General features: G+C 41.7%; 2 protein-coding genes and 2 non-coding genes across 4 annotated transcripts in view; 1 reads left to right on the top strand and 3 right to left on the bottom strand.

Moving 5' to 3' along the window:
* TEX14 (testis expressed 14, intercellular bridge forming factor) overlaps positions 1 to 11891 on the bottom strand; it is a 125353-nt gene extending 113462 nt beyond the window's left edge. The window contains exons 1-2 of the mRNA XM_070735410.1: positions 11823 to 11891; positions 9430 to 9564 (exon numbers count right to left, since the gene is read on the bottom strand). Coding sequence (XP_070591511.1) covers positions 9430 to 9559 — 130 coding nt within the window. The 5' untranslated portion in view covers positions 9560 to 9564; positions 11823 to 11891. The remainder of the gene's footprint in view (positions 1 to 9429; positions 9565 to 11822) is intronic.
* On the bottom strand, positions 2699 to 2915 carry LOC139158255 (small nucleolar RNA U3). Its single transcript, XR_011557647.1, has one exon. It is a non-coding gene; the product is annotated as a small nucleolar RNA U3 (small nucleolar RNA).
* On the bottom strand, positions 5463 to 5679 carry LOC139158254 (small nucleolar RNA U3). Its single transcript, XR_011557646.1, has one exon. It is a non-coding gene; the product is annotated as a small nucleolar RNA U3 (small nucleolar RNA).
* Positions 11892 to 15569: 3678 nt separating the features above from the next.
* Positions 15570 to 17435, top strand: part of RAD51C (RAD51 paralog C) — a 74550-nt gene continuing 72684 nt past the window's right edge. Inside the window, exon 1 of the mRNA XM_070742689.1 lies at positions 15570 to 15769. Coding sequence (XP_070598790.1) covers positions 15649 to 15769 — 121 coding nt within the window. The 5' untranslated portion in view covers positions 15570 to 15648. The remainder of the gene's footprint in view (positions 15770 to 17435) is intronic.

Raw genomic sequence — 17435 nt, 5'->3', positions numbered from 1 at the left:
TTACGAAAAATAAGGAGGGTGGGGTCAGTTCTGATCTCTGGGGGGAGTTGATCCTAGAGGGCCGGGGCCGCCACAGAGAAGACTCTTCCCCTGGGGCCCGCCAGATGACATTGTCTAGTGGACGGGGCCCAGAGAAGGCCAACTCTGTGGGACCTTATCGGCCGCTGGGATTCGTGCGACAGAAGATGGTCCCAGAGATAAATAGATATTTATGATTTGTTTTTATATTTGTAAAGTGCCCAGAGTCACTTTGAATATTGAGATATATGGCATATAAATCCAATAAATAAATAGGTAGGTAGGTAGATAGATAGATAGATAGATAGATAGATAGATAGATAGATAGATAGATAGATAGATAGATAGAATATAACTTTAATAAATAAACATTATCCTACCTAAGCCAAGCCATTTTTTTTTTTGCAAACATACTAGATCTTAATTCCCAAAACCCTTAAAACCTTCCTTGAGATTAATATTCATTTGGCATTGTGGCTTGCAAACACGGTGTGTTTAATGCAACACGTGGGTCTGGCAAATTGTGGCTTCTTCAAGCCTTCCGCAAGGCTTTGAAGACTTATCTTTGCCAGCAGGTCTGGAGCCGTTGAGTCCTAATATCTACCTCTGGCCAATGTCATGAATGGGTAATTTGATAGGATGAATGTGGGTGATTGCTTTCATGAGCTGGGGTTTTTAGACTATTTTAATATTAGATTTCTTACACACTTGACTTTTGTATTTTGCATTTATTTCTGTTGTGAGCCGCCCTCAGTCTGGGGAGAAGGGCAGCATAGAAATCTAATAAATAAATAAAATACCGCAACACACAGCCATTAATGTCTAAACTGCTGGCAAGAAAAGTGAGTTACCACTAAGCGATGATGTCCAAATGGGGCTCCTGCAGTTTCATTTCTCCAGTGCTGTCACATTAAAAGATATATTTAAATATCTATAAAATATGAGGGGCGTACTCACTTCTGTGACATACTGTATATTTCACTATGATTTTTTTTAAAAGGCTTGGAGCAACCAAGCGCAAAAGTAACACAAAGCAACATTTTTTTTCATTTTACTCAGGGTTTTTTTTTAAAGCAGGGGCAAGATGCACACACACACACACAAAGATGTGAGAGAGGGAGAGAGGTGGATAGAGACACAGAGAGAGAGAGATACAGAGAGAGGGGAGAGAGATGGGAGGAGAGGAGAAGGAGACACGTAGAGATACGGAAAGAGAGAGGGAGATCAAAAGGGTTTTGTGGCTCCCGGTGTTAGCGGAAAACTAAAAAGAAGAACCATGATTCTGCAGATTCTGTCTTTTTTATTTTATTTTTTAAATTTATTTATTTTGTCCAATACACAATGAGGGTTTTAGTGGGTATACAGTATATCTATATACACATAGTAAAATACATGATGAAGGTTATAGAGGAGATACTCATAGTAAAATATATCTAAGAAAGAATAGAAAAGAAGATATAGTAATACAACATATCAATGAAAGAATAGAAGAAGAGATATAGGAATAGAAGAAAGGTATAGGAGATATAGGAGAGCAATAGGACAGGGGACGGAAGGCACTCTAGTGCACTTGTACTCGCCCCTTACTGACCTCTTAGGAATCTGGATAGGTCAACCGTAGATAATCTAAGGGTAAAGTGTTGGGGGTTTGGGGATGACACTATGGAGTCCGGTAATGAGTTCCACGCTTCGACAATTCGGTTACTGAAGTCATATTTTTTACAGTCAAGTTTGGAGCGGTTAATATTAAGTTTAAATCTGTTGTGTGCTCTTGTGTTGTTGTGGTTGAAGCTGAAGTAGTCGCCGACAGGCAGGACGTTGCAGCATATGATCTTGTGGGCAATACTTAGATCTTGTTTAAGGCCTCTTAGTTCTAAACTTTCCAGGCCCAGGATTGAAAGTCTAGTCTCTTTTTATCTCTACTTTATACTTATATTATGTTAAACATACTACAATACTATAATTATATGACAAACAAACAAATAACTAAACAATCAACATATTATTTTCACTTCACTCAATTCTTTCCTAAGAATTCTTAAAATTCTTATGACTGGGACTGTGGATGTGTGAACGAGAGGGCCATTAGCAGAAGCTGGAAGCCCCTGTTAAACAGTTTCTCCGACTTCAGAACTTTTTAACATGTGTGGACTTCAACTCCCAGAATCCTCTAAATCAGCATCCCGGATGCGGAAGTCCCAGCCTCTTAAAAAAGGGCAAAGGTGAAAAATTACCCTATTGAGAATGTGGGTTTCGTGTGCAGGCATTAACGCCAAGGCTTGCTTTCATTCCTTTTCAAGCAATGTCTTTGGTGTATATTTATTTATTTATTTATTTATTACTTAGATTTGTATCCCGCCCCTCTCCGAAGACTCGGGGCGGCTCACAACACGTGGAAACAAATCATAAATAATCTAAACAGATTTAAAATATTTAACGATTTAAAAAAGACCCCATATACTAACAGACATACACTCAGGCATACCATATATAAATTAAACATGCCCAGGGGATGTATATACTCTCAGTTTATTCTCCTTATGCACAGAGAGAGCATATACATCCCTTGTGCGGGCAATGACATTTACGCAACGAAAAATTAAATCTAAATTCTAAGAGAATATTAAAAAGAATCATTTATATCTTTCATTTGAGTCAGCTTAAAAAGGGGGGGTAGGAAACCACTCAGACTGCGTTCTCTCCCTCCAACCTCTCCGCAAAGGGAGAGGCGGAACGGTCATCAATGGCAGGCGGCAGCCACAGAAGTAGCACCGCCTGCCGGCTTCGCGCTCAGGAGAGAACACTGCGCCTCCTCCTCGTGGTTTCCCAGGTTGATCACTTTTGAGTGCATTTCTCTAGTTGGATACTATAGAAATGATCCCTGAAAGTATAGTCTTAACGAATCCCTCCGCGCTTCCACGGCCTCACCCGCACCCACCGCTTTCCAGGTCACAGCGAACGCCTCCCCCAACCACAAATTCAATTTCACTACCTTCATTCCCTCTGCAGCCAATAATAAATTTTGGATTTCCCGGGGAATTTATGTAAAAAAATACCATTCTGGAGCGTATATAAGTTAGCAATGCACACAAGACCCATAATCCCCCTGGGTTTTGATTTGCATCAGGGAACAGGGCAGCTGCTTGCAAACATGAGGCGTGCCTTAGAGCAGGGGTGGGCAAAGTTGGCTCTTCTTTGACTTGTGGACTTCAACTCCCAGAATTCCTGAGCCAATCATGCTAGCTTAGGAATTCTGAGGGTTGAAGTCCATAAGTTATAGAAGAGCCAACTTTGCCCACCCCTAAAGCCTTAGTGGAACAAAGGGATTAGATTAATAATGACTTTGCCAAAGGGAAATACTTACTGAGGGATCTATTAAAACAGTGTTTCCCAACTTTGGCAACTTGAAGATATCGGGACTTCAACTCCCAGAATTGTACAGATTGTTCTGTACAAAGTTGAATGTGCTGACAACATGTGAAATTGATTGTCAATCAGTGTTGCTTCCTATGTGGACAGTTTGATTTCACAGAAGTTTGATTTACTTGGAGTTATATTGTGTTGTTTAAGTGTTCCCTTTATTTTTTTTGAGCAGTGTATAATAGACAGACAGATAGGCAGAAAGACACACAAGAAATAGATAAGAGAGGATATGGATGGATAGGTAGATAGGATGGAGAGTGAGAGAGAGACAGATAGACAGACAAGCAGGCAGAACAGATAGAGGGGTAGACAGACAGACAGAGAGAGACAGACAGACAATAGATAGAAAGGAGGGATAGGAATAGGGAGGGAGATTAGATTAGATAGACATGCAGGAAGAAGAAATAAAGGAAGGAAGGAAGGAAGGAAGGGAGGATGAATGGAAGGAAGGAAGGAAGGAAGGAAGGGAAGAGATAGATATACAGGCAGTAGACAGAGAGAGACAGACAGATAGAAATATTCACCAAGTTCTATATTCCAAAGCACTGGTTGTGCTAGATGGTGATTTTGAGTCTGCATGCTGACCTGGACTGTGAATGTCAGACCCATCAGCAGAACCTGGGAGTGGGAACACATGTAACAGTTTCTCAACCTCAGCCACATGTGGACTTCAACTCCCAGGGCCCCCTAGTCAGCATCCTGGGGTTGAGGAATTCTGAGAGCGGAAGTCCTAATATTCTTAAAAAGTTGTAGACGTTCAAAACTTTCGCATCCATTGAACTAACACACTGGTCTGTGCAGAATTACACAATAAAGTATTTATTTTTTTTATATTTATACTGTATTTGTTTTGCCCAATACACAATAATACACAATTAAAGTTATAGAGGATATATACGAGTAGAATGTATCAAAGAGAGTATAGAAGAGAAATACTGTATAGGAGTAAAATATAACTAGACAAAATAGCAGAAAATATAAGAGATAAAAGAGATAGAAAAGATAGAAGAGATATAATGGATAGAAGAGATAGAAGAGAAGAGGGAGGCTATAGGAGAGAATATAGGACATTTGCATCTTGTCTAGCTGTAAAATTTCATGTACTAGATATGTAATTCAAAAGAATATAATCCTCTACAACTTTTAGTTTTTGTTACAGGCACATTTATATTGTCCACTACTTTCTCCCAAAATTTAGCAAATACAGTATAGGATATTGTAAAAACATATGTTTTAAGGAACTATTGTCCTTATTATATCTCCAACAAAATGCTTTTCTTGACAATCCTTTTCTAGGCACAATAAAATTCAATGAATTATAAATATTATTTTTCTTGTTTAAGTTGTAGTTTAAGATCCTACTTGACGTACATGAATTGCCAAATGAGAAAAGAGGAATGACAATCCAAATAGAAAATCCTGTAGACATTTCAATTCTTAAAATTGTTTTTTTTAAAAATAAAATAATCTTTATTGAGTTTTGAAAGAATAAAAACACAGAAAATATAAAATAAATCAACTAAATCATATCTTTATCCAATGCACTATTGATTTAAAATTCTTTCTTAAGACCCGGATTGTGAATATGCAAATGAGGCGCCCATTAGCAAAACCTGCAAGCACGTGTTAACAGTTTTCTCCCACTTCGGAACTTTTAACCCCTGTGGACTTCAACTCCCAGAATCCTCTATACCGGATGCGGAAGTCCCAACCTCTTAAAAATGGCAAAGGTTAAAAATCCTGATGAAAAAGTGAGTTTCGTGTACTGTACAGGAATTTACTGCCAACACTTGCTTTCATTTCTTTTCAAGCAATGTCTTTGGTATATATACTCTCAGTTCATTCTCCTTATCCACATTGAGAGCATATACACCAAAGACAGATCCCTCGTGCGGCCAATGACATTTAGGCAACAAAAAATTAAATCTATTCTAAAGGAAGAAATGTTAAGAGAATATTAAAACGAATCATTTATATCTTTCATTTGACTCAGCTTAAAAAGGGGTGGGGTGGGGTGGGAAACCACTCAGACTGCGTTCTCTCCCTCCAACCTCTCCGCAAAGGGAGAGGCGGAACGGTCATCAATGGCAGGCGGCAGCTACAAAAGTAGCACCGCCTGCCGGCTTCGCGCTCAGGAGAGAACACTGCACCTCCTCCTCGTGGTTTCCCGGGTTGATCACTTTCGAGTGCATTTCTCTAGTTGGATACTATAGAAATGATCCCTGAAAGTATAGTCTTAATGAATCCTTGCGCGCTTCCACGGCCTCACCCGCACCCACCGCTTTCCAGGTCACAACGAACGCCTCCCCTAACCACAAATTTTACTTCGCGGCCTCCCTTTCCTCCGCGGCGATAAAGTGTAAAACATCCCAGCATGATTTATTCCAAAGAATACCGTTCCGAAATTAATACCGTTCGCAAAATAAGCAAGACCCACAATGCCCCGCAGCTTACATTTACATCAGGGAACGGAGACAACCAATCGCGTTTCAACCAGGGGTGGAGCTTCACAGGAGCCCCATTCCCTTCCGCCCATGCGCGCGTCTATTGCAAGGACCTTCTGTACAGCGTTTGTCTGCAAAGCTTTGCAACCGAAGTGGCCGAATTTGGCGCAATTCGAGTTTGCACTGGGGGTCAGGAAAGCCAACATTACCGAACACCTTTTAGTGCACCTGTATTCATAGAGAATTCATACTTCTGACCTCAGTTGGGTAATTTGGGACTTGGGCGGCATACAAATCCGAATAAATAAAATGAATAAATGTATTTATTTATTTATTTATTTGGACTTGTATGCCGCTCCTCTCCGTGGGGGCAGCTCACAACATATAACAAAATACATAATAGTTTGTCCAATTAATATACTAATATTAATATACCGCCTTCTGCTGCACGAATCCCAGCGACCAGTTAGGTCCCACAGAATGGGTCTTCTCCGGGTCCCGTTAACTAAACAATGTTGCTTGGCGGGACCCAGGGGAAGAGCCTTCTCTGTGCCAGCCCCGGCCCTCTGGAACCAACTCCCCCCAGAGATTAGAATTGCCCCCACCCTCCTTGCTTTTCGTAAACTGCTTAAAACCCACCTCTGCCGCCAGGCATGGGGGAATTGAGATACTCTTTCCCCCTAGGCCTTTACAATTTTATGCATGGTATATCTGTATGTATGTTTGGTTTTTATAATAATGGGTTTTTAACTGTTTTTAGTATTGGATTATTATTATATGCTGTTTTATTACTGTTGTTAGCCGCCCCAAGTCTGCGGAGAGGGACAGCATACAAATCCAATAAATAAATAAATAAATAATAATAAAACAATTCTTAGATTTCTAATTTAAAATTAATTCACATTCATACAGTAATCGTGCTAACAACATTTCGTTGGACAGGGGAAGGTCTAATGTCCCTAGGCCTGAGCAAAGATATGTTTTTTGACTCTTTCGGAAGGCAAGGAGGGTGGGGGCGGTGCGAATCTCTGGGGGGAGTTGGTTCCAGAGGGCCGGGGCCCTCACAGAGAAGGTTCTTCCCCTAGGTCCTGCCAGCAGAAATTGTTTGGTTGACAGGACCCTAAGGAGACCAACTCTGTGGGACCACATCGGTCACTGGGATTTGTGCGGCAGAAGGCAGTCTCAGAGATAGCCTGGTCCTATGCCATGTAGGTCATAAGCAACACTTTGAATTGTGTCTGGAAACCGATCAGCAGCCAATGCAGTCCACGGAGTAATGACGAAATATGGATATGCCTTGGAAGGCCCATAACTGCTCGCGCTGCTACATTTTGGACAATCTGAAGTTTCCGAACACTCTTCAAAGGTAGCACCATGTAGAGAGCATTGCAGCAGCCGAACCTCGAGGTGATGAGGGCATGAGTGACTGTGAGCAAAGACTCCCGGTCCAAATAGGGCCGCAATTGATGCACCAGGTGAACCTGGGCAAATAACTATCCCCAAAGGATGGAAAAAGCATGTTGAGACTCTAGAAAGAGTGCAGAGAAGAGCAACAGAGGTGATTAGGGGACTGGAGCCTAAAACATACAATGAACGGTTGCAGGAACTGGGCACGGCTAGTTTAATGAAAAGAAGGACCAGGGGAGACATGAGAGCAGCCTTCCAGTATCTCACAGGTTGCCACAAAGAAGAGGGAGTCAGGCTATTCTCCAAAGCACCTGAGGGTAGAACAAGAAGCAATGGATGGAAACTAAACAAGGAGAGAAGCAACTTAGAACAAGGGAAAAAGTTCCTGACAGTTAGAATAATTAATCCGTGGAACAGCTTGCCACCAGAAGTTGTGAATGCCCCAACACTGGAAGTTCTTAAGCAGATATTGGATAACCATCTGTCTGAAGTAGTGTTTTAGGGGGTTTAGCCTAAGCAGGGGGTTGGAATGGAAGATCTCCAAGATCCCTTCCAACTGTTATTCTACTCTGATAGTCACAATTATACTTGGACACTATCAATTATATACTACAAAAAAAAAAATAAAGGGAACACTCAAATAACACATCCTAGATCTGAATGAATGAAATATTCTCATTGAATACTTTACTCTGTACAAAGTTGAATGTGCACAACAGCATGTGAAATTGACTGTCAATCAGTGTTGCTTCCTAAATGGACACTTTGATTTCACAGAAGTTTGATTTACTTGGAGTTATATTGTGTTGTTTTCAGTGTTCCCTTTATTTTTTTTGAGCAATGTACTTAGACACTATCACTAGTCCCTCAGGAGTTGGGGCATACTAATTAAAAAAATTTAAATAAACATTTTGCCACCTCAGTTCACACCTTTGATCGCCCATGGGATGCATCCTAGTTGAACCGATGACCCGTGTAAAATCTTGGCCCAGGACGGTGCCCGGTTTACGATCTGCGGATTTCACATTCCTAACCATCTTTTCCACACCCCTTTTTCCTTCTAGCTTTTGCCATAAAACTCAACATCCCAAAATATGTGCACAATATAAAACATGCAAAATATAAAACATGCAAAGTATAAAATATGCAAAATATAAAACATGCAAAGTATAAAATAATGCAAAATATAAAACGTAAAGGGAAAATCTGTCCCTGCGGATTCAGTACCAAAACTTTTTTGCACCGATTCCCGAAATCCACCGTGAATTTTTTTTTGCAGAGCATAAAAAAGGCGCAATTTCCATGGTCACACACACTGTGCAAGCCCCTCTCAGATTATCAAAGGAGAATCAGAACTGCAGAAAAAAACAATTGCTGCCAAACTGCCTTCCACTGAGGACCTGTATACTGCAGGAGTCAAAAAGAGGGCGGGGAAAATATTGACTGACCCCTCGCATCCTGGACACAAACTGTTTCAACTCCTACCCCCAAAACGATGCTACAGAGCGCTGCACACCAAGACAAACTAGACACAAGATCTATTCACCACTCTGCTAAACAAATAATTCCCTCAACACTATCAAACTATTTACTAAGTCTTCACTACTATCACTACTACATTTTTCTCATCATTCCCCTCACCCATTTCCTCCCACTTATGACTGCATGACTGTAACTTGTTGCTTGTATCCTTAAGAATTTTATTAATATTGTTTCCTCATTGCTTATTTGACCCCTATGACAATCATTGTGTTTTTTACCTCACGATTCTTGACAAATGTATATTTTCCTTGATGTACACTGAGGAACTACACCAAAGACAAATTCCTTGTGTGTGCAATCACACTTGGCCAATAAAGAATTCTATTCTATTCTAAAAGTGTTTTTTACCTCATGATTCTTGACAAATGTGTATTTTCTTTTATGTACACTGAGGGGATCTGCACCAAAGACAAATTCTATTCTATTCTATTCCACCAGGCTGGGGGAGGGGAGACCAATTAACAACGAGGCTCCCGTGTCTTTTAAGTGCATTTCACACATCGCTGCTAGACAAAAACGACATTTTTGGAAGGAATCCCCAGACCCGTAAATTTGCAAATCTCCCGTTTGCGCGCTCGACCTCAACTCCACTCGCCTTTCTTCAGCAGCTTCTTCACTTTGACGTAGTTGCCTTGCTTCACGTAGTCGTGCAGACGAGCTTCGGGGCTCTCGAGTTTCACCGTCCCGAGTTTGACCGGGCAGGGAACGGGAAGGGTATGAGCCATGCTCCCTTGGGGAGGGGGGAAAAAAAGAGACGTTTAAAAAGGGGTTTCCCTCCCGGCGGAGAAGGCGAGACACTGTCCTACTGTGCCGGGGGGCTTCGAGGTCGTGTGAAGGCATCTAACCCGTGTCTGCGCGCGCCCCCGTGCGGATCGGACCCTGGAGGGGGGCAGCGAGAGCGGGGGAAAGTTTACAGCGGTCACGGGTATCTCGTGTCGTTCCGACGGCCTCGTGTTTTTTTTTCCCCTCACGCGCGTGTGTAGACGCGTAAAAGAAAAATAGGGGGCCGGTGGGAGGGGGAAGGAAATTCGAAATAAAGAATGACCCAGTTTTCATGATTTTATGGCTTTTTAATTACATCGTGAAATGTAATTTAGTAAATTAGGGAAGATTGGCCTAAAAGTGATTAGTATATTACAGTATACACTGCTCAAAAAAAAAAAGGGAACACTTAAACAGCACAGTATAACTCCAAGTAAATCAAACTTATGTGAAATCAAAGTGTCCACTTAGGAAGCCACACAGATTGACAATCAATTTTACATTCAACTTTGTACAGAACAAAGTACAGTATTCAATGAAAATATTTCATTCCTTCAGATGTAGGATGTGTTCTTTGAGTGTTCCCTTTATTTTTTGAGTAGTATATCTATATCTCCAACCATTCATCCATTTCTATTTATCCATCCATCATCTCTGTGTCCCTCCATATTTATCTATTCTGCCTGCCTCTGTCTATCGTCTATTTATCATCTCTATCATCTATCTCTGTACTGTGTATCATATCATCATCTCTCTATCCCTCATCTCTATCCATCCACCCACATTTCTCAACCACTTCATAACTGCATATATCATCTATTGCTTTCTAGATCTATCCATATATCCATCCCCATCTATTTATCTAGAATAGATCATCCCATCGGTCACTATCCATCTACCCATCCACGTCTATCCATTTCTCCCTTTCTCTTATTTATTTATTTATCCATTGATCCACCCATATTTCTCTCTATCCACGTATCCCTTTTCTCCATAACTTATTAATCTATCTACCCATCCATCAATCCAGGTATCTATTTCTCCATATCTATTTTATCTATCCATTCATCCACCCATCTTTCTCTCTATCCACATATCTCTTTCTCCATATCTATCATATTAATCTATCCATCCATCTTTCTATCTATCCATGTATCTCTATTTCTCCAGAGCTATTTTAGTAATTTATCCATCCATCCATCCATCTTTCTATCTATCCACGTACAATATCTATTTCTCCATATCTATCTTATCTATCCATTCATCCACCCATCTTTCTCTCTATCCACATATCTCTCCATATCTATCAAATTAACCCATCCATCCATCCATCTTTCTATCCACGTATCTCTATTTCTCCAGAGCTATTTTAGTAATTTTAGTAATTTATCCATCCATCCATCTTTTTATCTATCCACGTATCTATTTCTCCATATCTTATCTATCCATTCATCCACCCACCCAACTTTCTCTCTATCCACATCTCTTTTCTCCATATCTATCTTATTAATCTATCCATCCATCTTTCTATCTATCCACTTATCTCTATTGCTCCATAGCTATTTTATTAATTTATCCATCCACGTAGGTATCCATTTCTCCATATCTATTCGCCCCCATCTCTCCATCTGTCTGTGCCTATCTTCTTCTATCAGCCACATCTCTCTATCCATCTCTCCATACCTCTATCCATCCACATGTCACATCTATCCCCCCCTCTCTTTCTATCCCCCCCCCCTCAACCAATCAATCAATGAAATCCCATTTATATCCACCTATCTCATTATCCAAAATGACTAGGTTCAGAGCCGCCCCACGTCTGCGGAGAGGAGCGGCATACAAATCTAATAAATTATTTATTATTATTATTATTATTATTATTATTATTATTATTATTATTATTATTATTATTAATTATTGCGCCGGTAAGGAAAAAGGTAAAAATTCCTATTTAGCTCACTAGGGATTGTCACCCACCCACCCCAATTTCATAATTTCGGAATTTTCTTCTCTGGGGGTGTTCACTTCTCTGGCTTCGGTTAAAAGCTTGGGGGGGGGCTGGAAATCCTCCCGATTTCTCTCCTATCCCCCCCATCCAAAATAGATCTTACAGATCTCCTTAGATCTGATCTCTCTTTGCAACCCCCGTCCCGCGCCCCCCTTTCCCGCAAAAAGAAACCCTCCCCGTTCGCCCTGCGCCTCCCTTGTCCGGGTGGCCCGACGCACCTCGGCGGCCGACTTTTGCTTTTTCAACTGCCGAGGAATTCAGTTGAGGCCGGCGGATGCCGTCACCGCGTTCTCTCCCCGGAGGAAGGCGGGAAGGAGCGGCGGTAAACCGGGGCGCGATCCCATGCGCGCCGCTGCAGCCACCGCCTGCAACCCCTCCGTCGGGGGGGGGGGGGGTGTGCAAAGATTTGCACCCCTGGGACACGCTACGGGTTGCATTTGCACGGGGAAAGCCGTTGGCTTGCTTTTTTTTTTTTTTTTGCAAACTTAGCAATTGCGATTTTTATTTTATTTTTGCAATTTAGCCATCGCGAAGAAGCCCACGATTTTCCCACGATTTGGGGGGATTTTAAAAAAAAAACCATTTTATTAATTCGTTATGTACCCTGAGAGCATCTGCACCAAAGACAAATTCCTTGTGTGTCCAATCACGCTTGGCCAATAAAGAATTCTATTCTATTCTTAATTGTTCGATTTTGCCGCCTGGCTCTCCCTGGGGCTTCCCTAGGTCGGGAAGTCTCCAACCTTGGCAACTTTAAACGGTTGGAAAACGGTTGCAGGAACTGGGTAGTCTAGTGCAGTGTTTCCCAACCTTGGCAACTTGAAGATATCTGGACTTCAACTCCCAGAATTCCCCAGCCAGCATTCACTGGCTGGGGAATTCTGGGAGTTGAAGTCCAAATATCTTCAAGTTGCCAAGGTTGGGAAACACTGGTAATGAAAAGAAGGACCAAGGGAGACATAGAAACATAGAAGAAAAAGACCTCATGGTCCATCTAGTCTGCCCTTATACAATTTCTTGTATTTTATCTTAGGATGAATATATGTTTATCCCAGGCATGTTTAAATTCAGTTACTGTAGATTTACCAACCACATCTGCTGGAAGTTTGTTCCAAGGATCTACTACTCTTTCAGTAAAATAATATTTTCTCACGTTGCTTTTGATCTTTCCCCCCAACTAACTTCAGATTGTGTCCCCTTGTTCTTGTGTCCACTTTCCTATTAAAAACACTTCCCTCCTGAACCTTATTTAACCCTTTAACATAGGGTTAAATAAGGACAATTCTATCTGTCCGTCCATCACCTGGGGGGGGGGAATTACTGACCCCCTCAGAGAGGGTCCGCAACTTGGGCGTCCTCCTTGATCCACAGCTCACATTAGGGAAACATCTTTCAGCTGTGGCGAGGGGGGCGTTTGCCCAGGTTCGCCTGGCACACCAGTTGCGGCCCTATTTGGACCGGGAGTCACTGCTCACAGTCACTCATGCCCTCATCACCTCGAGGTTCGACTACTGTAACACTCTCTACATGGGGCAACCTTTGAAGAGTGTTTGGAAACTTCAGATTGTGCAGAATGCAGCTGCGAGAGCAATCATGGGCTTCCCTAGGTATGCCCATGTTACACCAACACTCCGCAGTCTGCATTGGTTGCCGATTAATTTCCAGTCACAATTCAAAGTGGTTATGACCTATAAAGCCCTTCATGGCATTGGACCAGAATACCTCCGGGACCGCCTTCTGCCACACAAATCCCAGCGACCGGTTAGGTCCCACAGAGTTGGCCTTCTCTGGGTCCCGTCGACTAAACAATGAACTGCCCCAACCCTCCTGGCCTTTCGTAAAGTTCTTAAGACCCATCTCTGCCATCAGGCATGGGGGAACTGAGACATCTCCCCCGGACCTATACAGTTTATACATGGTATGTTTGTGTGTATGTTTGCTTTTAATAATGGGGTTTTTAACGTTTTTTAAATTATTAGATTTGTTCTTACATTGTTCTTGTTATTGTTGTGAGCCGTCCCGAGAGGGGCGGCATACAAATCTAATAAATAAATACATTTATTTATTTACCTACCTGCAAAACATCGCTATAAAGCAGTGTTTCTCAACCTTGGCCACTTGAAGATATTTTGACTTCAACTCCCAGAATTCTCCAGCCAGCAAATGCTGGCTGGGGAATTCTGGGAATTGAAGTCCAGATATCCTCAAGTGGCCAAGGTTGAGAAACACTGCTATAAAGCACTGCACACCAAAACAACTAGACACAACCCTCCTTGCCTTTCGTAAGTTATTGAAGACCCATCTATGTGGCCAGGCATGGGTTAATTGAGAGATCCCCAGGCTATTATGGTTTATGAATGGTATGACTGAGTTGTATGTTTTTTTTCATGATATGGGTTTTAGATGATTTTTAAGTATTGGATTTGTACATTGTTTATTATTGTTGTGAGCCGCTCCAAGTCTTCGAAGAGTGGCGGCATACAAATCTAATAAATTATTATTTATTTATTTATTTATTGGATTTGTATGCCGTCCCTCTCCGTAGACTCCGGGCGGCTAACAACAATGATAAAAACAGCATGTAACAATCCAATAATAAAACAACTAAAAACACCTATTATAAAACCAAACATACACACAAACATACCATGCATAACTTGTAATGGCCTAGGGGGAAGGAATTTCTCAACTCCCCCATGCCTGGCAGTATAAGTGAGTCTTGAGTAGTTTACGAAAGACAGGAAGGGTGGGGGCAGTTCTAATCTCCAGGGGGAGTTGGTTCCAGAGGGCCCGGGCCACCACAGAGAAGGCTCTTCCCCTGGGGCCTGCCAAACGACATTGTTTAGTCGACGGGACCCGGAGAAGGCCAACTCTGTGGGACCTTATCGGTCGCTGGGATTCATGCGGTAGCAGGCAGTTCCGGAGGTAATCTGGTCCAATGCCATGTAGGGCTTTAAATTATTATTATTATTATTATTATTATTATTATTATTATTATTAATTAATTTATTTATTTATTTATTTTCCCCTGAACGCCATCACTCTGCTAAACAAATAATTCCCTCAACATTGATAAACTATTTACTGCACTACTAGTTTTTTCTCATCGTTCCTGTCATCCATTTCCTTCCATATGACTGTAAATTGTTGCTTGTATCCTTAAGATTCTTATTAAGATTGATTGTTTTTTCATTGCTTATTTTAACCCTATGACAATCATTAAGTGTTTTTTACCTCACGATTCTTGACAAATGTCTCTTTTCTTTTATGTACACTGAGAGCATCTGCACCAAAGACCAATTCTTTGTGTGTCCAATTACATTTGCCAATAAAGAATTCTATTCTATAAAGAATTCTATTCTATTTATTTATTTTTATTTATTAGAGTTGGAAGGGTTTGAGGCTGTAACAACGGAGTCTGACTAGTAGAGTGGTTAAGTGAAGCTGGCTTCTCCGTTGACTTTAAAATATATATTTTTATTGATTTTTATATTTTCCACATCTTAATATTTCTAAGCTGATTGACTTATACTTTTCAGAATCTGCAAAAGGTGATCATGTGACTTGTGCAACATCATCACTACTGCCAGTTGGAAAGCCTCTGGATTTTTGGGTCACTCACTTTCTTCAGTGCCATTGCTAACGTCTGTCACTAAATGACTGATGAGCCTCCCCATAGTTGGACTTCAAGTCCCAGAATCTTATTCGGGGTACATGCGCACAATGTGTTATCCGCAAGTTTCTGGACTTCAACTCCCAGAATCCTCTCCAGCGGTCACCTGCTCGAGTTGAGCATGTCGAGAAGCTGTCTCCCTCCGCAAGGGGTTGGAACTACAACTTCCAGAATCCTACCAAGCCGGCGCATGCTCATTTCATCGGGCCCAAGCGGGAAAAACCCTCCGTCCCCGGGAGTGGCTGGATTCCAACCCCGCCCCCTGAGTTATTTCTTCGGCGCAGGCGCACTATCCGGGAGGTTTCTGGGACTTGAAGTCCAGCGCTTCAAGGAAGGCAGCGAAGTATGGACGATGCCCGTTCTTTTCCTTCATGGAGCTCAGGGATTTGGGCACCTTCCCCTTACCGCCGGCTTGGCGGGCGAAGCTAACGGCCGCCGGTTTCCAGACAGCCCAAGAGGTGCTGGAAGTCGGGCCTTGCCAGCTGAGCAAAGGTAACGCGGCGGGCTGAGGGAAAACCGGTTTCCCGCCAAAAAGAAAAATCGTCAACTTGGGTCAAACTGAGCTTTGTTCTTCGGATCTTTCCTCACGTCCGCCTTAATTTCCACAGGGGGCGGGGGTGTCGTCTTATCCTCTACCGTTTGGGATCTTTCTGTCTTTTTTCGGGGAAGGTTTTTGAACTCGGATGAGTTCCTGGGTCTCCCATAAACCAAACGCCTTTTTTCCTGAGAGGATTTAACAATCCCATTCCTTGTCAACCAGACTTTTATGTGGTAGAAGGGGAGAAATTTTTGGAGCCCCTTAAAATGATGCGTGTTTGATTGTTCAGACTCAAATTACGGCTCCATCTATTTACTTTATTAAATTTCGGTGCCACCCATCTCCCTACAAAGTGGCTCGTTAAAAATATATCCCGGGTGGTATTAGAAACAATAACTACACAGTTGAACATGGATAACTTTATATAACATTCTCTCTCCCTAAAATTCTTTTACATGTATTCCCTATAAGTAGAACATTGTGTGTGTGTGTGTGTTCATGTTGTACAGTGGTACCTCTACCTAAGAATGCCTCTACTTAAGAACTTTTCTAGATAAGGTGTTCAAGATTTTTTTGCCTCTTCTCAGGAACCACTTTCCACTTATGAACCCGAGCTTCCGAAACTGTAACCACTCCTGGAGGAGAAAAGGAAGGAAGGGTCAGAGCATCTCCCCCTCCCTCTCAGGGAGGAAACAGGGCCTCCACCCTCCCTGTGGTTTCCCCAATCACACACATTATTTGCCTTTACATTGATTCTTATGGGAAAAATTGCTTCTTACAAACTTTTCTACTTAAGAACCTGGTCAGAGCTACCACTGTATATTGTACAATAGTGAGATGGGCAATATATATACAGTATGTACGACTCAGGTCGGGGTTGCTGCTCCCGCCGCTACTGGTGCGCTGCGCGATCAGCTCTGCGTCTCCAGCGTGCGCATGCGTGCGTCTAAGGGAGATTTTGCTTTTGCGCATGTACAGGAAGCAAAATTTCACAAGGGGATATGCGCACCTGTGAGATTTCGGCAGGTTTTTTGCTTTCACGCATGTACAGAAGCAGAAAATTGCTAAAATTTCACACGTGCCTGTGCCCCCTCACAAGATTTTAATAAATAATAAATAAAATAAATTTTGCTTTCTGCACATGCATAGAAGCAAAATGTCACTTGGACACGCACGCATGCCAGAGATGCGGAACTACGCACACAGCTCAATTTTCGCAACCAGTACGATGGCGTGGACCATATCGGTAGGAACCCGCTACTGATATGATTAATAAATATTGTATGTGTGTATGTTTGTTTGTTCATTTGTTTTTTTATTAGATTTCCATGCCACCCTTCTGACATACACAGATATTATTCAGCAAAAAAACATTATATATATATATATATATATATATATATATATATATATATATATATATATATACACGTATATACATATACTTAATTTTAAATATTCAGCAAAAATATGTGAGATAGATAGATAGACAGACAGACAGACAGATATAGATATAGAAATGGCCCTGGGTTGGGCCAAGAGGCAAATAAGGAGCTGTGATGTTCCTTCAATACACCAATGTTTTTTTCTGCAGTTCTAACACACACACACACATATATA

This window comes from Erythrolamprus reginae, chromosome 1 (assembly GCF_031021105.1).
Source record: "Erythrolamprus reginae isolate rEryReg1 chromosome 1, rEryReg1.hap1, whole genome shotgun sequence".
In the NCBI taxonomy this organism is placed as follows: Eukaryota; Metazoa; Chordata; class Lepidosauria; order Squamata; family Dipsadidae; genus Erythrolamprus; species Erythrolamprus reginae.
Note: the sequence above shows the minus strand (reverse complement) of the source record. Positions and strands in the feature narration are given on the sequence as shown.